We start from the raw sequence: 24,630 nt of genomic DNA, 5'->3' as shown, positions 1-24,630 counted from the left end.
TAACAGGCATAGCCGGATGGGACTAGTAGTCCCATCAGATGATGCCTGCCTACACACAGAACCGCGCGCACACACACACACAGCCCTGCAGATAAACGCACACACATACACACAGACATCAGCACATTTTTATTGCCGTTGTGTGTTCAGTTCTCCTATGGGCTTTGCCTAAGGCAGTCCTTGGGAAAGCTTGAGGTCTGTCCACTATGGAAACCATAATAAGTATAGGAATATAGATTGCATTACACAGGGAACATACAGTTAACAGTTTGGATTAGCCCATCATTGGGGAGGGATTAGGCCACTTTTTATAGAAAGGTTTTTCCGGGTTAGTGGGTCAGTGAATGTTAGTGTCTAGGACTCAGTAAAAGGACAGGTTCAGAGTAGAGTCCAGTCAGTGAAGGAGAGTGGAGTGGAGAGTAAAGCCGGACAAGTTAGTGTTAGCAGGTGCAAGAAGACGCAGATGCTGCAGAGCTGAACGGGTTCTGTCAGTCCAGGTTTCCCCACAGCATGAGGACACATTCTAAGTTTCATTTGGACGCCAGGACAGTCTTGGACTTGAGGTGCGGAAGGAGTATTGAGTGCCATATCACTGTCCCACCTGTGAGGAAGATGATGTTGGCCGTGTTGCAAAGAAATTGAAGGTTGGAGGTCCCCAGTGAAGCTGATATGCTGGAAGGCAGGTCCCTAGGTTCAGCAAGAACTGTGGGGCTAGAGACAAGTTGGGCAGAAATGAGACAAAGACTGACAGGCCAGGAAACAAAGGGAACATCACTAAAATGAGATTCTGTATTAATCTGTATGCTGCAGCTGTGTGTAACCAAATTGCTCAGTAAAGCTGAACCTGTTAACCCCGACCCAAGGTCTCCTGTCTTGTCTGAAGCTACAGCCAGATCTGATCCCATGGAGGAGGGAGGTAGGAAGAACTCATGAAGGAACAGTGAATAAAGAGCAAACTCCACAGCACCCCACACACCTGTCTGTCTCCTGTTTAGAAGAGGGGTTTCAAGGCAACCAGAACTCAGTCCCAGCCCAGAGCAACCCGGCCTGTATCCCCCTTCATACTAGTCAAGATACTTTACATATGACATGTAGCAATATTGAACAATGTTTTTTTTTGCTAAATTGCTATGCACTTTGCCATGATAAGGGCATGAGAGGCTTTTCTATAAGGTAGATACAACACTAGTGCTGGATTACAGAGTTAAATACTGCTATTAGGTTCCCTTTAACCTCTTCTCCCCTGGGGGATTTTCCATTTTTTTACTCCCCTTCTTCCAAGAGCCATATGAGGGCTTGTCTTTTGTGGGATAAGTTGTATTTTTAAATGACATCATTCATTTTATCATGTGATGCACTAGAAAGTAGGGAAAAAAATCCAAGTGCATTGAAATAGCAAAAAAGTACAATTTCACAATTTTGCTTTTTATCTACCATGTTCACTATATGGTAAAATGATCCGGCAACATGATTCTCCAGTTCAGTATGATTAGTCAAATAGCAAGTGTTAAAAAAAAATCTGAAATTTCGCAAAAAATAAAAAATACATTTCCTTGTGTTGCCATTTTCTGGGACCCGGAACATTTTCAATTTTCGGGATCTGAGGCTGGGCGAGGGCTTATTTTTTGCGCCCTGAGCAAATGTTTATCGATACCAGTTTGGGGTAGATACGATGTTTTCATTTCCTCTAATTGCATTGTATTGCAATGATGCGGCAGTCAAAAAAACGCAATTCTGCCAGCTTGATTTTTTTCTCGTTACGCCATTTACCGACATCTGTATAATACCTTCAGGACTTGCTGGTAATTGTAGTTTTCCTCATTGTAAACTGCAGTGCTATTATGATGCAGTGATGGTTTAGTTATAGGAGCTGTGCCGGTAGCATCACTTGCTGGTGCTTTTCTCTAGAATAATCCCTCAGATGCCACAGTCAATATTAGCCATGGCACCTTGATGTAATATACTGTAGATAAGATGAGAATCCTTTTCTTCCATCCACCCTTCTTTGGCCAAAATCCAAAATATGTAATAAAAGTAAATCTATGTAAGTAAAGTAAGACAAAAATTTAATAAAAGTAAACCCCAAAAATTGTGCCGAATTTCTATCACATCTATGTTTTTGTCCAGATACTGCCATTATGTTCCCAGAGTCTACAGTGGGAGAATAATATATCTATATAATCGTCCAAGGGGTACCTTAGTCTGTTTGTCTGTCTGTAACGGAAATCCAGCGTCGCTGATTGGTCGCAACCGGCAGGCTGCAACCAATCAGCTATAGGCTTAGTTAGGCCGCGAATTGGCCCCTCCCTACTCTCCTCCAGTCAGTGCCCCCTCCCTACTCCCCTCCAGTCAGTGCCAGTGTGCCGCCCCATCCCGGACCAACTTTTTACTATTGATGCTGCCTATGCAGCATCAATAGTAAAAAGATATAATGTTAAATAAAAAAAAAAATTGTGCTATTCTCACCTTCCGACGTCCACCGATGCGCGCGATGCTGCTGCCAGCTTCCGTTCCCAGAGATGCATTGCGAAATTACCCAGATTACTTAGCGGTCTTAGCGAGACCGCTAAGTCATCTGGGTAATTTCGCAATGCATCACTGGGAACGGAAGCCGGCGGCCGCATCGCGTGCGTCTGGACAGCTTTGGTGAACGACGGAGGGTGAGTATATAACTATTTTTTATTTTAATTCTTTTTTTTAACAGGGATATGGTGCCCACACTGCTATATACTACGTGGGCTGTGTTATATACTACGTGGGCTGTGTTATATACTGCGTGGCCTGTGTTATATACTACGTGGCCTGTGTTATATACTACATGGGCTGTGTAATATACTACGAGGCCTGTGTTATATACTACGTGGGCTGTGCTATATATTACGTGGGCAGTGTTACATACTGCCTGGCTGCTATATACTACGTGGGCAGTGTTATATACTACGTGGCCTGTGTTATATACTGCGTGGCCTGTGGTATATACTGCGTGGCCTGTGGTATATATTGCGTGGGCTGTGCTATATACTACGTGGCTGCTATATACTACGTAGCTGTGCTATATACTACGCGGCTGTCTGTTACGTAGGCTGTGCTATATAGTATGTGGCTTCTATATACTATGAGTGCTATATACTACGTGGCTGTGCTATATACTATGTGGCTTTGTGTTATATACTACGTGGCTGTCTGTGTTATATACTACGTGGCTGTGCTATATACTACGTGGCTGTGCGCGACGTACACACATACATACATACATACATATTCTAGAATAACCAATGCGTTAGAATCGGGCCACCATCTAGTATTTATACAAACAGGCACAATATACTGCATATATAGATCAGAATTTAAAAAAAAAGAAAGAAAACAAGCTAAAGGCAACCTGTCAGGTGATTTACGCTGTCCAATCATGAATAAGAGACCAACTCCATCATTACAGATATCTTCCAAAGAAATTAGGCTTTTGAGGAGGACACAGGAAACTGAGATGAGTAGTCAGCGAGGCAAGACCCACCAACCAGGTCTCTCACCATAAATATAATTGCCATCATTTATCAAATAGTTTTTGCCAGAATGCTTTTTGATGACACATTGCCTTTAACTCAGATGAATGAGTGACGCAGTTACCGCCATGTCATTGCTATGGGTAGAGTAGTGGGGTCATTTGGTTCAATTTTGAGAAACTTTTCATGTCTGTGATACAGTAATCATTGGTATTTGTTTATAATGGGTCTTCATGAAACATGACATGGAAAATGTTAGCACTATAAGACAAAGATACCTTCTCCTGATTGATCGGCTTCTTCAAAATGAAAAATACTCCGACTTATTGATTGGGGAGGCTTTGAAGCACAGATATTACGAACTGTGTTCCTGCAAAAAGAAACAAAAAAAATGTATTAATATGACAAAATTCACAGAAAGGCAATTGTAATCCTTTCCACTGACAATCATAGCAATTGTAATACCAGTAATTGCAATAAGAATACTAGTAATTAGTCCTAAAACTATGTATTTCGTCATGAATTTATTTCATATTTGTCCTATAATATTTTCAAACTGAAACGGTCAGCAAGTTTTTGCTATCTCATCTAAGAGCAGCATAATGTAGGAAAAGAAGGAAACGAGACTGATTCCAGCGATGTGTCACTTAGTTTACTGGGTGCAGCAGTTGTGACACGATCAGAGTTCTTAGAAGCAGCATGTAGCAGAGCTGAGAAAGCTGACCCCGCCCTCACCAGGCTTTCTGTGTGCACTGTATATTGACAGTCAGCTGCTTATCACAAGAGGGGGCAGATCCAGACACCCCCAAGCAGTTAGTCACAGCAATGATTATGTCCTAGTAATAAAACCTTCATTGCAAGTAAACAACAGCACACAGCCTCATAAGTGACACATCATTGAATTCAGTGTTTTAACCCCTTACCGACATTGGGCGTAATAGTACACCCACGTCGCAATCCCTCCCTTCGATGTTGGCTCTGGCGCTGAGCCCACATCTTTCCCAGAACATGTCAGCTGTTCATCAGGCATTTTCTTCCAGGTTCAACGGATCTTTTTTTAACAATTAAAATGTCTTAGAAGCAATTTACAATACACCATATACACAAGTCTAAATAAAGTATATAGTGTAACACCCCTCATCTGTGCTAGGAGTATTTTAGAACCAAAAGTTTGACTCATGGTTGCACATTTCCATGACCAAGGCAACATTTGTCGAAACAGAGATTGAGAACTGTGTGTTTTTTCACATCATAATGATCTTTAGAATGTACTGTAGGTCCAAAAGTCCTGTGTGAATAGATCAGTAGTATGCATACATTACCTTCACTACTATGGGAACAGTAATGTACATGGGTGACCACCCTCCCATAGATGTGCATGTACTCTACCACTACATTTATATGGGGAACATAGAACTTCCTTTATCCTGATTATTGAGAGTCCGCCCCAGTTCTCAGACATCCACTGGTATATTAATTTATAATGTATCCTATGGATTGGTGACAAATGTCGTAGGTGGGAGAACCGATTTAGTCTTTATTATAAATATATTGTTACATACAATATTTCTGTAATTATGCAATATTAACTGTTCATAAATTGCACAATAGAAACCTATTTGGCTTCATAAGCCACACAAGATAAAAAATGACCCATAATACACTGCTCAAATAAATATAGTGAACACTTAAACACCACAAATGTAACTCCAAGTCAATCACACTTCAGTGAAATCAACCTGTCTAATTATGAAGCAACCAGATAGTGAATCAATTTCTCCTGCTGTTGTGCAAATGGAACCGTCAAGAGGTGGAAATGATAGGCAACCAGTAAGACAACCCCTATTGAGGAGTGGTTCTGCCGAGGGTGACCACAAGCAATTTCTCTGCTATCATCCTTTTTGGCTGTTTTGGTCACTTTTGCTTTTTGTCATGGCTCTCACTCCTAGAGGTACAGTAGCATAAGGCACTGTCTACAACCTACAAAAGTTGCTCAGGTAGTGCAGCTCATCCAGGATAGCACATCAATGCGGCTGTGGCAAGAAGGGTACACCAGGATATGTGGAGGGGGCTGTAGGAGGGCAACAACCCAGCAGCAGGACAGCTACCTCCTCATTTGTGCAAGGAGGAACAGGAGAAGCAGTGCCAGAGTCCTGCAAAATTACCTCAAGCAGGCAACTAATATTCTTGTGTCTGCTCAAATGGTCAGAAACATGAGGGTGGTAAGAGGGCCCGACGTCCACAAGTGGGTTTTGGGCTTTCAGCACAACACCGCGCAGGGCGATTGGCATTTGCCAGAAAACAAAAAGATTGGCAGATTATACATTGGCACCCTGTGCTCTTCACGGATGAGAGCACATGTGACAGTACACACTGAGCTCATGTGACAGATGTGACAGAATCTGGAGACCCCATGGAGAACTTTCTGCTGCCTGCAACATTCTCCAGCATGACTGGTTCAACAGGGGATCGGTAATGGTGTGGAGAGGCGTATGTTTGGAAGGCCGCACAGCCCTCCATGTGCTGGCCAGAAGTACCTGGACTGCCATTAGATACTGGGATGACGTCCTCAGACCCATTGTGAGACCATATGCTGGTGCACTGGGCCCCAAGTTCCTTCTGATGCATGACAATACTAGTGTGGCTAATGTGTGTCAGCAGTTCATGCATGATGAAGGCATTGATGCTATGGCCTGGCCCGCCCGTTCCCCAGATCTGAATCTGATCGAGCACATCTGGGACATCATGTTCCATCCACCAACACCATGATGCACTGCAGACTGTCCAGGAGTTGACTGATTCTTTAATCCACGTTTGGGAGGAGATCCTTAGGGAGAACATCTGCAGCCTCATCAGGAGCATGCCCAGGCTTGTAGGCAGGACATACAGACAGGCAGAGGCCACTCACACACTATTGAACATCATTTCCTTGTCTTGAGGCAATTCCACTGAAGTTGGACCAGCCTGTAATTTGATTGTCCACTTTGATTTTGAGTATCAGTCCGAATTCAGACCTCCATGGGATATTAATTTTGATCATTTTTGCGTTATTGTTCTCATGCATTCCACTATGTAATGAATAAAGATTTGCAACTGGAATATTTCATTCAGTGATATCTAGGAAGTGATACTTTAGTGTTCCCTTTATTTTTTTGAGCAGTGTACAAACAGTACATTTCCTCACACTAAGGTATCACAACATATTGCTAAATCATTAAAACCACTCAATGTAAAACTGAACTATTCGTGGAATTGCTTTTCAAAACACTTTCAAAGAGTCCTCTGTGAACGTCTCTTTTAGGGATTGTACAGACTTGAGGGTCACTGCAATATTTAGCAAGACTACAGAAAATAATAGTTCAGTGGGTCAATTAAATGTGGGCCAACAATTTTTCTTAAAGAGAATTTGTCAAAGGTTTTTTTTCAATATAATCAGAACTGGATGATGGAGGGGCAGAGAGCCTGATTCCAACAATGTATCACTTACTGGCCTGATTATTTCAGTTTTAACATAATCCCTGTTTTCCTGGCTGTGGATGTAGCAGTGGGCAAATGCTGGGCCCTGTATAACCCTGCCCACATCCCTGTTTGGCATATTCCTTTGTACACTATGCATTGTCAGCAAGCTGACAATCAGTGGTGTTAAACGGATTAGCTGGACTGGCTTGAGCGCAACACCTAGTCCTGCAGTGATGATCTCTTGCTAATAAAACACTGATTGCATTAAAACTTAAAGGGAATCTGTCACCCCTGTCACATATTTAAGCTATTAATATGGGTATACATGTGACAGAATTGTTCAAATAGTCATACCTGCAAGTCTCATTGCTGCGGTCTTGTTGTTGAGAAATCATCTTTTAATCCTGTATGTTAATGAGTTTTTCCAGGCTCCTCGGCATGCGGTGCATGGAAGAAACCTCTGCCTCCGGTGTCCATTTGCGTACCATCCCCCTCCCATTAACATCATAGTGCCCTGTGACATGTACTAGTGGCCCCGGAATCTTGGGCCTGCGCCCTGCAAGAGTGCGATTATGCATACCTTTTCCTTTAAAAAGCTTAAAGGGAGTGACAGATTGCCTTTAAGCAAGCTGTTGAGCAAGTGACATGAGGTGGAATCAGGCTCTCTGCCCCTATATTATGCTGCTCTCAGATTAAATAGCAAAAACCTTATGACAGCTTCCCTTTAAAAAGTATGATATTAAAAAGCCAGTTAATCTTCATGAACAAGAATGATGAAACAAAAGCAAGGAAAATGTCTTCAAAGTCACAACACGGCAAAAAGTAAGAAGAGGGTATACAGCGGTGTTGTCACTAAAGACTCCTGAAAAGCAAATTATCAGCAGGAACAGATTCTTAAAGCGGTTTTCCCATGAACAAAGTAGGTTTTAATTACCGTATTTTCCGGCGTATAAGACGACTTTTTAACCCCTGAAAATCTTCTTAAAAGTCGGGGGTCGTCTTATACGCCGGGTATCGCCTTGTACGCCGGGTGTATATGGTGGGTGGGGGGGGGGGAGTGGTCCTGATGATGACGAGGGGGCGTCTCACAGGGAAGTGCGTGGACTATCCCCCATTACCTCATCGTAGCGCTGCAGTGTGGGGTCTCTGTGCTGGGAGCGGCGGCTTCTTCTCCGCTTTGTGCCGCGTGGGTGCTGTGCTGTGGGGCGGCGGCTCCTCTTCTGCAGTGTGGGGCCTCTGTGCTGTGGGGCGGCGGCGGCGTATCTTCATGCAGTCGGGGCTCCTCCGGCATCTCCTTAAAGCCCGGAGGCCCCGCCGGCAGCTCAATCGGTGCAATGCGGTGGCCTCTGGGAAAATGGCCGCTGCTCAGATTCAGATCTCATCCAGAGATCTCGGGAGACGAGATCTGAATCTGAGCAGCGGCCATTTTCCCGGAGGCAGCTCAATAGGTGCGATGCGGTGGCCTCCGGGAAAATGGCCGCTGCTCAGATTCAGATCTCGTCTCCCGAGATCTTGGGACGAGATCTGAATCTGAGCACCGGCCATTTTCCCGGAGGCCACCGCATTGCACCGATTGAGCTGCCGGCGGGGCCTCCGGGCTTTAAGGAGATGCCGGAGGAGCCCCGACTGCATGAAGATACGCCGCAGCCGCCCCACAGCACAGAGGCCCCACACTGCAGAAGAGGAGCCGCCGCCCCACAGCACAGCACTCACGCGGCACAAAGTGGAGAAGAAGCCGCCGCTCCCAGCACAGAGACCCCACGCTGCAGCGCTACGATGAGGTAATGGGGGATAGTCCACGCACTTTCCTGTGAGACGCCCCCTCGTCGTCATCAGGACCACTCCCCCCCCCCCCCCAAAGGCACATTAGTCACGGCCCTATAAGACGACATACGGTGTATAAGAAGACCCCCCGACTTTTAAGAAGATTTTATATTTTAACTGGAAAAGTTGGGGGGTCGTCTTATACGCCCAGTCGTCTTATACGCCGGAAAATACGGTAATAGATCTTGGATTAAAAATAACTGTCTCAAGCGGATGTGTTAAAAAAACATCCAAGGAAGCAAGAGAGAGTATGCAGACAGGACAGCATGGGATTACAGGAAATTATTTTTGTAAGGCCGGAGTCACACTAGCGTAGAATATGGGCGAGTGCTATGCGAGAAAACATCACACAGCACTCGGACCAGTGTTAATCTATGGGGCAGCTCACATCACCATATTTTTTTCTCAGGCGTATTTGATGAGCGTGTAAAATCGCAGCAGGCTGCAATTATACACGTATATCGTCCGAGACTCGCCAATGCAAGCCTATGGATGCGAGAAAAACTCGGACACCACAAGGACCATCTGTGTGACTTGCGACAAATACGCCCACATTTTCCTCATTTCAGTCTATTGAGCCATTAAATTCAATGAGGAAAAGCAGTGAGAAATGTAAAGTCATATGCATGTCATACAGATGCTATACGGATACACAGGTGCGAGAAAATCGCATCATGGCATTGCAAACGCATTACCCACGGATGACCATACGGAGAACACTCGTGCGACTCTCGGCAGGGAGACTTGGACCAATTTTCCATACGTTTAGCGTGATGCCGGCCAAAGGCAAAACGATTCACTGCCTGTTTTAAAGCAATATTTTATCTGAAAGAAAAAAAGTAGCTGTCGTCCCCTGCTGTCCTGTCTGCATACTCTCTTTTGCATCTTTTGCCCAGGAGCAGTAGTATAATCAGACCATGTCCCTGTACGGACAGACACGGCCATTACACAGTACACAGCAGGGCACATTTATAAGATTATCTCAGCACAGGAACATTTTTTTTTTGTAAAACACATCCAATTGTGGAAATTATTTATTCCAAGATCTATTGTTAAAATTTTCTTTTGTGTGCCCCTGCTATGTACTGCGTACTGGCTGCTTCTGGCTGTGCATGGTTCTGGTCTGATCATTCTTTTTTCCCTGCGCAAGGGAGGACCTAGAAGAGTATATGGACAGGCCAATATGGGATCGCAGCTGATTTTATTTGTGAGGCAAAACATTTCACTGCCTGTTTTTAAGCAATATTTTACCTCAAAGAAGGAATCTGCTGCGATCCCATGCCGTTCTGTCTGTATACTCTCTTTTGCGTTCTCTCCTGCCCAGGAGCTGTATGATCAGACCATCTTCCTGTACGGTCTGACGCAGTCATTACACAGTACACAGCAGGGGCACATTTATAAGATTATCTCAGCACAGGAATGTTTTCTGCAACACATCCAATTGTGGAACTTGTTTTAATTCCAAGACCTATTGATTAAAAGGTTGATTAACCCCTTCACCCCGAAGCCTGTTTTCAACTTCCTGACCAGGCCATTTTTTTTCAATTCTGACCACTGTCACTTTATGAGGTCATAACTCAAACGCTTCAACAGATCCTGGTGATTTTGAGAATATTTTCTCGTGACATATTGTACTTTATGATAGTGGTAAAATTTCTTCAATATGACTTGTGTTTATTTGTGAAAAAAAAACAGAAATTTGGCGAAAATTTTGAAAATGTTGCAATTTTTAAACTTTTAGCTTTTATGCACTTAAATTAGAGAGTCATATCATACAAAATAGTTAATAAATAACATTACCCACATGTCTCCTTTACATTAGCACAATTTTGGAAACAATTTTTTTCTTAGGAAGTTATAGGGGATAAAAGTTGACCAGCGATTTCTCATTTTTACAACAACATTTGCAAAACCATTTTATTTTAGGGACCACCTCACAGTTGAAGTGACTTTGAGGGGCCTATATGACAGAAAATGCCCAAAAGTGACAGCATTCTAAAAACTGCACCCCTAAAGGTACTCAAAACCACATGCAAGAAGTTTATTAACCCCTCAGGTGCTTCACAGGAATTTTTGGAATGTTTAAAAAAAATTGAACATTAACCTTTTTTCACAATTTTTTTTACTTCAGATCCAATTTGTTTTATTTTACCAAGGGTAACAGGAGAAATTGGACAACAAAAGTCATTGTACAATTTGTCCTGAGTACGCCGATATCCCATATGTGGGGATAAACCACTGTTTGGGCACATGGCAGAGCTCGGAAGGGAAGGAGCGCCATTTGAATTTTCAATGTAAAATTTGCTGGAATTGAGATCGGACACTATGTCGCATTTGGAGAGCCTCTGATATGCCTAAACAGTGGAAACCCCCCACAAGTGACACCATTTTGGAAAGTAGACCCCCTAAGGAACTTATCTAAATGTGTGGTGAGCACTTTGAACCTCCAAGTGCTTCACAGAAGTTTATAATGTAGAGCCGTAAAAAAAAAATATCTTTTTTGTCACAAATCTGATTTTTCGCCCCAAATTTTTTATTTTCCCAAGGGTAACAGGACAAATTGGACCCCAAAAGTTGTTGTACAATTTGTCCTGAGTACGCTAATACCCCGTATGTGGGGGTAAACCACTGTTTGGGCGCATGGCAGATCTTGGAAGGGAAGGAGCGCTGTTTGACTTTTCAATGCAAAATTGGCTGGAATTGAGATCGGACACCATGTCGCGTTTGGAAAACCACTCATGTACCTAAACAGTGGAAATCCCCCCAATTCTAACTTCAACCCTAACCCCAACGCACCCCCAAGCCTAATCCCAACCATAACCCTAACCACACCCCTAACCCCAACACACCCCTAACCCTAATACCAGCCCTAATCTCAACCCTAACCATAACCCTAACTGCACCCTAACCCTAATCCCAACCCTAACCCAACCATAAACAATCCAAACCCTAACTTTAGCCCCAACCTTAACCCTAACAGGAAAATGGAAATAAATACATTTTTTAATTTTATTATTTTTCCCTAACTAAGGGGGTGATAAAGGGGGGTTTGATTTACTATTTATAGCGGGTTTTTATAGCGGGTTTTTGTTTGGCAGCTGTCACACGCTAAGAGACGCTTTTTATTGCAAAAAATAGTTTTTTGCATCACCACATTTTGAGAGCTATAATTTATCCAGATTTTGGCCCACAGAGTCATGTGAGGTCTTGTTTTTTGCGAGACGAGTTGACGTTTTTATTGGTACCATTTTTGGGCACATGACATTTTTTGATCGCTTTAATTTTGATTTTTGGGAGGCAGAATGAACAAAAACCAGCAATTCCTGGATTTCTTTTAGGGGGGGCGTTTATACCGTTCCACGTTTTGTAAAATTGATAAAGCAGCTTTATTCTTCGGGTTAGTATGATTACAGCGATACGTCATTTATATTTATGTTTTGGCGCTTTTACACAATAAAAACTATTTTATATAAAAAATAATTGTTTTTGAATCGCTTTATTCTGAGAGCTATAATTTTTTTATTTTTCTGCTGATGATGCTGTATGGCCACTTTTTTTGCGGGACAAGATGACGTTTTCAGCGGTACCATGTTTATTTATATCAGTCTTTTTCATCACATTTTATTGCACTTTTTGTTCGGCAGTATGATGATAAAGCATTGTTTTTTGCCTTGTTTATTTTTTTTTGCGGTGTTCACTGAAGGGGTTAACTAGTGGGGTAGTTTTATAGAGCGGGTCATTACGGACGCGGCGATACCAAATGTGTACCTTTTTTTTATTTAAATAAATAAATGGATTTATTGGAAAATATATATATATTTTTTTCTTTATTTGGGGATTTTATTTTTTTTTACTTTATAATATTGTCCCAGGGTGGGACATCACTATATTACATCAGATCGCTGATCTGACACTTTGCATAGCACTGTGTCAGATCAGCGATCTGACAGGCAGTGCAGGAGGCAAGCCACCTCAGCGAAGGACCTGGAAGGAGCCCCAAGGCCATTTTGGATCCGGGGACTCCTTCCAGAACACCGGAACAACGTGATTACATTGCGTTGTTCCGGTGGGAGAGCGCAGGGAGCCCCCGTCCCTGCGTGATGCCCCTCTATGTCGCTGTCACTACTGACAGCGGCATCAGAGGGGTTAAATGCCCACGATTGGCGCTAGCGCCGATCGTGGGCATTGCTGCGGGGTGTCAGCTGTCACATACAGCTGACACCCGCACGCGATCGCTGCGGTGCTCACTGTGAGACCGCGTGATCGTGCCGCCGTACTAGTACTGCGGTTTGCGGGAACTCAGTTCTCGCAGAGCAGTACTAGTACGGCGCATGTCGGGAAGGGGATAAAATTAATTTTGTTATTGGGGAAACCTCATTAATTCCCCCAACCATTCCTAACAGCACAAAAGAGAGAACAAGAGAATTATCTGAAAACATTCAGGGAGAGTGCTAGACTGAAGGACTCAGGGTATGTGCACATTTGCCTGTGGATTTTTCTGCACTAAATCCGCAGCCATTGGCAGAAAACGCAGGTGCATTTTTTATGCGTTTTTTGCGCGTTTTTGATGCGTTTTTGAAAGCTAAATAAAGATGTATTATTGAACAAAAAAAAATGATTTGTGATGTCATGTCTTGTCCAACCTCCTCTTTTACATTTGTCCAACCCACACTCCATTACACACATAGAAAGATAGATAGATAGATAGATAGATAGATAGATAGATAGATAGATAGATAGATAGATAGATGTAGAGAGATATATGGATAGCTAGGCTACTTTCACACATCAGTTCACACACAGGCAGAATCCGGCGAATTTTTGAAAAAACGGATCTGTTGCAACTAGTGAAAAACTGATGAAATGAAAATCGTTTTTTTGAGAGAGATCGGAAAATGTGCATGATTTGAAAGGAAACATGCATCCTTATTCGGAGGCCGGATTCATCATTTCACATCAGTTTCATACGGTTTTTGCCGGATCCGTCGCTGTATGTTTTTTCGCCGGACAGAAAAACCGTTCTTCTGTACGTTTTCTCTGTCCACCGGAAACAGCTTTTCTGACGGATCCGGCAAAAAACGGATGAGAAAAAAAAAAACATGGATCCGTTTTCAAAACTCGCCGGATTGTGCCTGATGGCAAAAACCTGATGTGTGAAAGTAGCCAGATAGATATATGGATAGATATATCTATGTATCTATATATATATGTCTATAAACATATCTATAGATATGGCCATAGTTATCCATCTATACACTATGTTCCAAATTATTATGCAAATTACATTTTTATCAGATTTTCCTAAATGGTCGGTGCAAATGACAGTCAGTCCAATAAAAGTCATCACCCGTTAGATTATACATCGAATTTTATTGAAGAAACCTCCCAATGATAACAGTATAATCTCCAAAATGAATAAAAACTCAAAATGCACTGTTCCATATTATTATGCACAGTAGAATTTCTAAACATTTGATATGTTTTAAAGAACTGAAAATGCTCATTTGTGGAATTTACAGCATTAGGAGGTCACATTCACTGAACAAAAAAGCTATTTAACGCCAAAACATCCTAACAGGCCAAGTTACATGTTAACATAGGACCCTTCTTTGATGTCACCTTCACAATTCTTGCATCCATTGAACTTGTGAGTTTTTGGAGAGTTTCTGCTTGTATTTCTTTGCATGAAGGTGGAATAGCTTCCCAGAACTGCTGTTTGGATGTGAACTGCCTCCAACCCTCATAGATCTTTTGCTTGATGATCCTCTAAAGGTTCTCTGTAGGGTTGAGGTCAGGGGAAGATGGTGGCCACACCATGAGTTTATCTCCTTTTATGCCCATAGCAGCCAATGACTCAGAGGTATCCTTTGCAGCATAGCAGCCAATGACTCAGAGGTATCCTTTGCAGCATGAGATGGGGCATTGTCAGCATGAAGATGATTTTGCTCCTGAAGGCACGTTTCTGCTTTTTAGACCATAGAAGAAAGTTGTCAGTCAGAAACTCTATATACTTTGCAGAGGTCATTTTCACACCTTCAGGAACCTTAAAGGGCCTTACCAGCTGTTTCCCATGATTCTGGCCCAAAACATGACTCGTCCACCTCCTCGCTGACGTTGCAGCCTTGTTGGGACATGGTGGCCATCCACCAGCCATCCACTACTCCATCCATCTGGACCATCCAGGGTTGCTCAAAACTTATCAGTAAACAGGACTGTTTGGAAATTAGTCTTCATGTATGTGTGGGCCCAATACAATCATTTCTGCTTGTGAACACTGTTTAAGGGTGTCCGAATAGTAGGTTTATGCACCACAGCAAGCCTTTGAAGGAGCCTACACCTTGAGGTTCGAGGGTCTCCAGAGGCACCAGCAGCTTAAAATATCTGTTTGCTGCTTTGTAATGGCTGTTTAGCAGCTGCTCTCTTAATCCGATGAACTTGCCTGGCAGAAATCTTCCTCATTATGCCTTTATCAGCACAAACACATTTGTGCTCAGATACAGCCACAAATCTCTTAACAGTATGATGATCACACTTATGTTTTTGGAAAATTTCTAATGTTTTCATCCCTTCATTGCACTATTTGATGCTTTTCAGCAGAAGAGAGATCCTTTTTCTTTCCCATGTTACTTGAAAACTGTGACCTGCTTAATAATGTGGAACATCATTTTTAAGTAGTTTTCCTTTAATTAGAATCACCTGGAAAACCAATTATCACATGTGATAAGATTGATTTCAGTGATCCATTGAGCCCTGAGACACAATACCATCCACGAGTTTATTTGAAAAACAAAACAATTAAGTCTTTATGACACTTATATCCAATTTGCATAATAATTTGGAACACAGTGTAGATATATAGATTTATCTATGGATATATCCATAGATATATAATAGCAAGGCCTATGTTTATTAATGAACGTTTAATTTAAAAAAACAAAAAAACGGAAAAAAATGGCGTGGGCTCCCGCGCAATTTTCTGCGCCAGAGGGGGAAAGCAGACAGCCCGGGGCCATTATTTGTAGCCTGGGAAGGGGCTAATACCCATGGCCCCTCCCAGGCTATGAATATTAGCCCGCTGTCTGCGTAGCCTTTACTGGCTATTAAAATAGAACGACCCCCCAAAAAAAATGTGGGGTCCCCCTATATTTTATAGCCAGAAAGGCTATGCAGACAGCTGCGGGCTGATATTCAAAGCCTAGAGAGGGGTCATGGATATTTGCCCCCCCCCGGCTACAAAAACCAGCCCCCAGCCGCCCCGGAAATGGCTCATCTGTAAGATACACCAATTCCGGCACTTAGCACCCTCTCTTCCCACTCCCCTCTAGCGGTGGGATATGGGGTAATAAGGGGTTAATGTCACCTTGCTAATGTAAGGTGAAATTAAGCCCAGTTAATAATGGAGAGGAGTCAATAAGACGCCTATCCATTATTAATCCTATAGTAGTGAATGGGTTAAAAAAATAAAGACACAGCCAGAAAAAAGTATTTTAATATTCTTAATTTAACCATACTTAACATTCTCGATTGCCTGCAAAAAATTAAAAATAATAAACCGTACACTCCCTGTCCAATGCAGTCCAATTAATAACGAGTGTCCTACGACTGCTCCATAGACCTTCAGTGACACACTGACAGGAGACAATGGCTCCTGCCATGCATCACTGAGGTTACCTTAGTTCAGGGTTTAACTTTATGGCAAAGCTGCATGGGAATTTTCCCACACAGCAGTGCCACAAGTGAGACTAGGGACTATTTTTTACAGTGGCTGAGGAATACAGTGCGGAAGGATGCCTTCTGTCATTGTATTCCTGGAGCCCCTGGAGAGCGTTCGCATCAGCTGATGTGGCTGCTCTCCACGGGAGATCGTTGTGGGACACTCGTTTTAATTGGATCTGCGAATCAGGGAGTATATTGTTTGTATTTATTTTAATATTTTTTACAGGTGACAATGGCTTCAGGGATCAAGGTGACAAGGTGATGGTGAGTATGTACTCGATGTTGTATGTACTGTGTCTATATGTATGTACTGTTACATGTTGTATGTTGTATGTACTGTTATATGTTGTATGTTCTGTTATATGTATGTACTGTTACATGTTGCATGTTGTATGTACTGTTATACGTTGTATGCTGTATGTACTGTTATATGTTGTATGTTCTAAGTTGTATGTACTGTTATAAGTTGTATGTACTGTTATATGTTGTATGTACTGTTATATGTTGCATATACTGTTATAAGTTTGTGTTTTGTTTTTTTTACATTCAACAGATTAGCCGGATGATGGGACTACTACTGTCCCATCATTGGCTAATGTGTCAATCACTGTCACTGTAGCAGGCATAGTCCGATGGGACTTGTAGTCCCTTCGGACGATGCCTGCACACACACACACACACACCCCCCGAAAGACACGGCAGACCCCCGATAGCCCCTCACAGACCCCTGACAGCCCCTGACAGACCACCGACAGCCCCTGACAGACCACCGACAGCCCCTGACAGACCACCAACAGCCCCTGACAGACCACCAACAGCCCCGCACAGACCACCGACAGCCCCGCACAGACCACCGACAGCCCCGCACAGACCACCGACAGCCACGGCGGATGCCCCGGCCGACCCCCAACAGCCCCAGCGGACGCCCCTACAGCCCTGCACAGACCCCCGACAGCCCTGCAGACACACACACACACACAAACAGTCTCCGCCCACACTCCCCTCCTCCTGATCTGCAGCGTTTCCCCCTCAGCTAAACAGCAGATCTTTTTTACATCTGCGGTTTTGCTGCGGATGTGCCCGACTCAATGCAAGTCATTGGGTGCAGAAATGCTGCAGATCTGTACAAAGAATTTACATGCTGCGGAAAAAACAATGCTCCATTTCTGCGCGTTTTTTTCTGCAGCATGTGCACAATGGATTGGGTCTTCCATAGGTTTACATGGTACTGTAAACCGCATGGAAAACTGTTGCAGATCCGCAGCATCAAAAACGCCGCGGATCCGCGGTAAAATCCGCAACGTGTGAACATGGCCTCAATGTCTAAAAGCCACGGTTTGCTTATACATTTAGCTCTAGTCTATAATTCTTAAATAAAGTACGTAAGGGATGTTTACCTTATAAGAAGGTTGGTTGCAATATGATGCCAAGATTATATATTGGGATCTGTGGAAGTCTTTTACACTTTACACTTACCAGATCTTTCAAAATGGTTATAAAAAAAAGTCACAGGATAAAGTACGTTATATTTTATAATGCTTTTGGTTTCCGTCAAGAAAAGGAAAAAAAAAAAAAACCACCAGTCTTTTAAGCATGGACAATAAATGGAAAAAAAAGACTAGAATACATAATATTTTTCAAGAATTAGCATCTGGTTTATTAGTAAAAAACATGAGTAAAATATTTCCTCTAATAAATAACAAGCAAAATGTGAAGCTCGACTTGACTTTGTCAAGGATCCACTTGATTATTTTGCCATTCATTTTTTTCTAAAATTGGAAAACGAAGAGGTGCAATATTACAGCTACTTAAATTTGCTTGGTAAAGCCAACTTCACATAACACCATGGTGCACACAGACTATGGCGGTCATGTGCTACCACTATTTGTGAAACTGTGCAGAACTAAAGCAAAATTTAGACTGGTGTAAATGTAACTGAATGGAACAGGAATTAATTTAACTTACTGTATTTCTTTCCATGGATGTTTAAGGGAGATGTTTTGAAGAGACATGGATTCCTGTGGAGCTGGCATTGAGGCCACATTTAAACCCACCACTTCCGTTGGTGTCTTCACGGGAGGCAAAAATTCAACATCTATTGAAAAAAATTATTTGGGGATTATTGGACCACACAGGTAAAAAAATAAACATATGTTCTAAATTACAAAGTTTAACCCCTTAATGACCGCCAATACATCTTTCACTGACCTAAGATATAGGGGAATAGCCTCCCCCTACAGCTGACAATCCAGCAGCTGTCGGCTGTCCACTATCGCTGACAACTTGCTGCAGCAGCCACGATTAGTGTTGGCACCGTCCATAACTTTTTAACCCCTTAGATGCTGCTGTCAATAGTGACTACATCATATACTGTAAATGGTTAACAGAGTGTGGGGGTTTCCTATTAACCCCATTAGCACCCTGAGATCATGATTGTGTGGTCCTGATGTTTGCCATGGCAATTCACAGGCAAATAGCGGTCTTAGGGCTCATACTCACTTGCAAGAAACTCGGATGAGTCTTGCACGGCAATACCCGGCACTGCACCCCGCACTCAGGAGCAGAGCGTGCGGATGCATGTATTGCCATGCGGCCGCACGCTCCGATCTGAGTGCCGGCAGCAGCGCCGGGTATTAACATGTGAGACTCATCCGAGTTTCTCGCAAGTGAGTATGAGCCCTTGGAGTCTGTCGGCTATAGTGGCCTGTTCAGATGTTAGCGACATTTAGGTGGTAAAAATACACTTTTTAATTCCTGTTAGGTCACTTTGCATTAATTCCTGAAAATCACCTGAAGGGTTAATAAACTACCTGACAGCATTTTTCAATATGTTGAGGGATGCGGTTTTTAAAATGGTATCACTTTTGGGGGGTTTCTAATATATAGGACCCCAAAACGTCACTTCAAACCTGGATAGGTCCCTAACAAAAATATTTTGTAAATTTCCTTTTATGCTAACAAAATAAAACAACATTTCACAAATGGTGCTGATGTAAAGCTGACATGAGGGAAACTTTATGTATTAACCCCTTCACCCCCAAGGGTGGTTTGCACGTTAATGACCGGGCCAATTTTTACAATCCTGACCACTGTCCCTTTATGAGGTTTAACTCTGGAACGCTTCAACGGATCTTGGCGATTCTGACATTGTTTTGTCGTGACATATTGTACTTCATGATAGTGGTAAAATTTCTTCGATATAACTTGCGTTTATTTGTGAAAAAAATGAATATTTGGCGAAAATTTTGAAAATTTCGCAATTTTCCAACTTTGAATTTTTATGCCCTTAAATCACAGACATATGTCACGCAAAATACTTAATAAGTAACATTTCCCACATGTCTACTTTACATCAGCACAATTTTGGAACCAAAATTTTTTTTTGTGACGGAGTTATAAGGGTTAAAAGTTGACCAGCAATTTCTCATTTTTACAACACCATTTTTTTTTTAGGGACCACATCTCATTTGAAGTCATTTTGAGGGGTCTATATGATAGAAAATACCCAAGTGTGACACCATTCTAAAAACTACTCAAAACCACTTTCAAGAAGTTTATTAACCCTTCAGGTGTTTCACAGGAATTTTTTTAATGTTTAAATAAAAATGAACATTTAACTTTTTTTCACACAAAATTTATTTCAGCTCCAATTTGTTTTATTTTACCAAGGGTAACAGGAGAAAATAGACCCCAAAATTTGTTGTACAATTTGTCCTGAGTATGCCGATACCCCATATGTGGGGGTAAACCACTGTTTGGGCGCATGGCAGAGCTCGGAAGGAAAGGAGCGCCATTTGACTTTTCAATGCAAAATTGACTGGAATTGAGATGGGACGCCATGTTGCATTTGGAGAGCCCCTGATGTGCCTAAACATTGAAACCCCCCACAAGTGACACCATTTTGGAAAGTAGACCCCCTAAGGAACTTATCTAGATGTGTGGTGAGCACTTTGACCCAACAAGTGCTTCACAGAAGTTTATAATGCAGAGCCGTAAAAATAAAAAATCATTTTTTCACAAAAATGATTTTTTAGCCCCCAGTTTTGTATTTTCACAAGGGTATCAGGATAAATTGGACCCCAAAAGTTGTTGTCCAATTTGTCCTGAGTACGCTGATACCCCATATGTGGGGGGAACCACTGTTTGGGCGCATGACAGAGCTTGGAAGGGAAGGAGCGCCATTTGGAATGCAGACTTAAATGGATTGGTCTGCAGGCGTCACGTTGCATTTGCAGAGCCCCTGATGTACCCAAACAGTACAAACCCCCCACAAGTGACCCCATATTGGAAACTAGACCCCCCAGGGAAGTTATCTAGATGTGTTGTGAGAACTTTGAACCCCCAAGTGTTTCACTACAGTTTATAACGCAGAGCCGTGAAAATAAGAAATCTTTTTTTTCCCACAAAACTTATTTTTTGGCCCCCAGTTTTGTATTTTCCCAAGGGTAGCAGGAGAAATTGGACCCCAAAAGATGATGTCCAATTTGTCCTGAGTACGCTGATACCCCATATGTTGGGGTAAACCCCTGTTTGGGCACACGGGAGAGCTCTGAAGGGAAGGAGCACTGTTTTCCTTTTTCAACGCAGAATTGGCTGGAATTCAGATCGGATGCCATGTCCCGTTTGGAGAGCCCCTGATGTGCCTAACCAGTGGAAACCCCCCAATTATAACTGAAACCCTAATCCAAACACACCCCTTACCCTAATCCCAACAGTAACCCTAACCACTCCTCTAACCCAGACACACCCAACCCTATTCCCAACCGTAAATGTAATCCAAACCCTAACCCTATCTTTAGCCCCAACCCTAACTGTAGCCCCAACCCTAGCCCCAACCCTAGCCCTAACCCTAGCCCTAACCCTAGCAATAACCCTAGCCCTATCACTAGCCCTAACACTAGCCGTAACACTAGCCGTAACACTAGCCCTAACCCTAGCCCTAACCCTAGCCCCAACCCTAGCCCTAACCCTAGCCCTAACCCTAGCCCCAACCCTAGCCCCAACCCTAGCCCCAACCCTAGCCCTAACCCTAACCCTAGCCCCAACCCTAACCCTAACCCCAGCCCTAACCCTAGCCCCAACCCTAGCCCTAACCCTAGCCCTAATCCTTGCCCTCACCCTAACCCTAGCCCTAACCCTAGCCCTAACTCTAGTCCTAACTCTAGTCCTAACTCTAGTCCTAACTCTAGCCCTAACCCTAACCCTAATGGGAAAATGGAAATAAATACATTTTTTATTTTTTTTATTTTTCCCTAACTAAGGGGGTGATGAAGGGGGGTTTGATTTACTTTTATAGCGGGTTTTTTAGCGGATTTTTATGATTGGCAGCCGTCACACACTGAAAGACGCTTTTCATTGCAAAAAATATTTTTTGCGTTACCACATTTTGAGAGCTATAATTTTTCCATATTTAAGTCCACAGAGTCATCTGAGATCTTGTTTTTTGCGGGACGAGTTGACGTTTTTATTGGTAACATTTTCGGACACGTGACATTTTTTGATCGCTTTTTATTCCGATTTTTGTGAGGCAGAGTGATCAAAAACCAGCTATTCATGAATTTCTTTTGGGGGAGGCGTTTATACCGTTCCGCGTTTGGTAAAATTGATAAAGCAGTTTTATTCGTCGGGTCAGTACGATTACAGCGATATCTCATTTAGTCTACGTTCACATTAGCGTTCTGCGCCGCAGCGTCGGTCGCCGCATGCGTCATGCGCCCCTATATTTAACATGGGGGCGCATGGACATGCGTTGCACTTGCGTTTTGCGAGGCATGCGTCCCTGCAGCGCATGCGTCATGGCGCAGAGGACGCTACAAGTTGCATTTTTTGTGCGTCCAAAATCAAGCAAAAAAAGGACGCATGCGTCGCAAAATGCAGCGTTGTGCATGCGTTTTGCTGCGTTTTTGTTTGCGTTGTGCGTTGCGTCGCCGACGCTGCGGCGCACAACGCAAATGTGAACGTAGCCTTATATAATTTTTTAATGTTTTGGCGCTTTTATACGATAAAAACTATTTTATAGAAAAAATAATTATTTTGGTATCGCTTTATTCTCAGGACTATAACTTTTTTATTTTTTTGCTGATGATGCTGTATGGCAGCTCGTTTTTTGCGGGACAAGATGACGTTTTCAGCGGTACCATGGTTATTTATATCAGTCTTTTTGATCGCGTGTTATTCCACTTTTTGTTTGGCGGTATGATAATAAAGCGTTGTTTTTTTGCCTCGTTTTTTTTTTTTTTTCTTACGGTGTTTACTGAAGGGGTTAACTAGTGGGGCAGTTTTATAGGTTGGGTCGTTACGGACGCAGCGATACTAAATATGTGTACTTTTATTGTTTTTTTTTTATTTAGCTAAAGAAATGTATTTATGGGAATAATAAATATTTTTTTTTTATTTATTTAGGATTTTTTTCTTTTTTTTTTTTACACACGTGGAGAATTTTTTTTTTACTTTTTTACTTTGTCCCAGGGGGGGACATCACAGATCGTTGATCTGACAGTGTGCACAGCACTCTGTCAGATCTGCGATCTGCTGTGCAGGGCTGCAGGCTTACCAGCGCCTGCTCTGAGCAGGCACTCGGTAAGCCACCTCCCTCCCTGCAGGACCCGGATGCCGCGGCCATCTTGGATCCGGGACCTGCGGCGAGGAGGGAGGTAGGAGACCCTCGGAGCAACGCGATCACATCGCGTTGCTGCGGGGGTCTCAGGGAAGCCCGCAGGGAGCCCCCTCCCTGCGCGATGCTTCCCTATACCGCCGGTACACCGCGATCATGTTTGATCGCGGTGTGCCGGGGGTTAATGTGCCGGGGGCGGTCCGTGACCGCTCCTGGCACATAGTGCCGGATGTCAGCTGCGATATGCAGCTGACACCCGGCCGCGATCGGCCGCGCTCCCCCTGTGAGAGCGGCCGATCGCGTATGACGTACTATCCCGTCGGTGGTCATACAGGCCCACCCCACCTCGACGGGATAGTACGTCAGATGTCAGAAAGGGGTTAATGTTTTTCTGTGGTATGACTATCTGGACTCAAGATTGAAAATTGCTGTTTATTTTTTTTTTTTTACAGTTTGGTCAAACTTCAGATTTTTTTTTATGAATAAACACAAAACATAACCTGTTTTACCATTTTCATAAAGTGTAATATGTCACAAAAAAACAAGCTCAAAATCACTGGGATTTTTTTGAAGTGTTCCAGAGTTATTACCACAAAGTGACACTGGTAAGATTTTAAAAATTTGGCCTGGTCATTAAGGGGTCAACCGCTTTGTGACCTCCGCCGCACTAGTACTGCGCAGGTTGCTTCCCTCCCTTTGATGTGGACTCCGACTGAGCCCACATCTTTCTCGGAGCCACATCTTTGCCCGGAGCAGCCGCGGGTGAAATCGCAATCCACCCGCGGCTATTAAGTCGCTAAATGCTGCTGTCAAACTGACAACGGCATTTAACACGTGCTTCCGGCCATAGGGTCGGAAATCTGCCCACTGGTAACCCCCGTCACGCGATCGCGGGTCACCGGTGGGTTTGCATGACAACCAGAGGTCTCCTGGAGACCTCTATGGTTGTCAGTGCTGGATTGCTATGAGCGGCACCAGGTGGTCGGGACTCATAGCAAGTGAGCAATTCTGTTACATACAGGTGAACCGACCATCGCCTGTATGTAGCAGATGCGATCGGGTTATGGCAGCTTCTAGTCTCCCATGGAGACTATTGAATTATGTCAAAAGTAAAAAAAAAAAAATGTGTTAAAAAAATATAAAAGTTTAAATCATCCCCCTTTCGCCCCATTCAAAATAAAACAATAAAAAAAAAATCAAACATACACATTTGGGATCGCTGTGTTCAGAATCGCAGATCTATCAATAAAAAAAGGATTATCCTTATCGCTATACTGTGTAGTGAGAAAAATAGTGAAAACAGAATTATGTTTTTTGGTTGCCGCAACATTGCATTAAAATGCAATAACAGGCAATCAAAAGATTGTAGATGAGGAAAAGATGTGTACTCCAGCTCCTTAAAATCTTGAAATTCTTTATTGGTGCATATAAATATAGCGTGATTAAAATCCTTGCTCAAAAGTGGATGCAGTCATGAGGTGATTACGATCGCATAGATCGAAACGACCAAGGATT

The 24,630-nt window shown here is 43.0% G+C and overlaps 1 protein-coding gene across 3 annotated transcripts in view; it reads right to left on the bottom strand.

Annotated features, from left to right (window-relative positions):
- Positions 1-24,630, bottom strand: part of TBC1D2 (TBC1 domain family member 2) — a 185,173-nt gene that overhangs the window by 95,675 nt on the left and 64,868 nt on the right. For all 3 annotated transcript variants that reach the window (XM_077273736.1, XM_077273750.1, XM_077273743.1), the window contains exons 4-5: positions 18,468-18,597; positions 3,782-3,873 (exon numbers count right to left, since the gene is read on the bottom strand). In XM_077273736.1, the coding sequence (XP_077129851.1) occupies positions 3,782-3,873; positions 18,468-18,597 (222 nt within the window). The remainder of the gene's footprint in view (positions 1-3,781; positions 3,874-18,467; positions 18,598-24,630) is intronic.

Source organism: Ranitomeya variabilis, chromosome 1 (genome assembly GCF_051348905.1).
Source record: "Ranitomeya variabilis isolate aRanVar5 chromosome 1, aRanVar5.hap1, whole genome shotgun sequence".
NCBI classification, from domain to species: domain Eukaryota; kingdom Metazoa; phylum Chordata; class Amphibia; order Anura; family Dendrobatidae; genus Ranitomeya; species Ranitomeya variabilis.
Note: the sequence above shows the minus strand (reverse complement) of the source record. Positions and strands in the feature narration are given on the sequence as shown.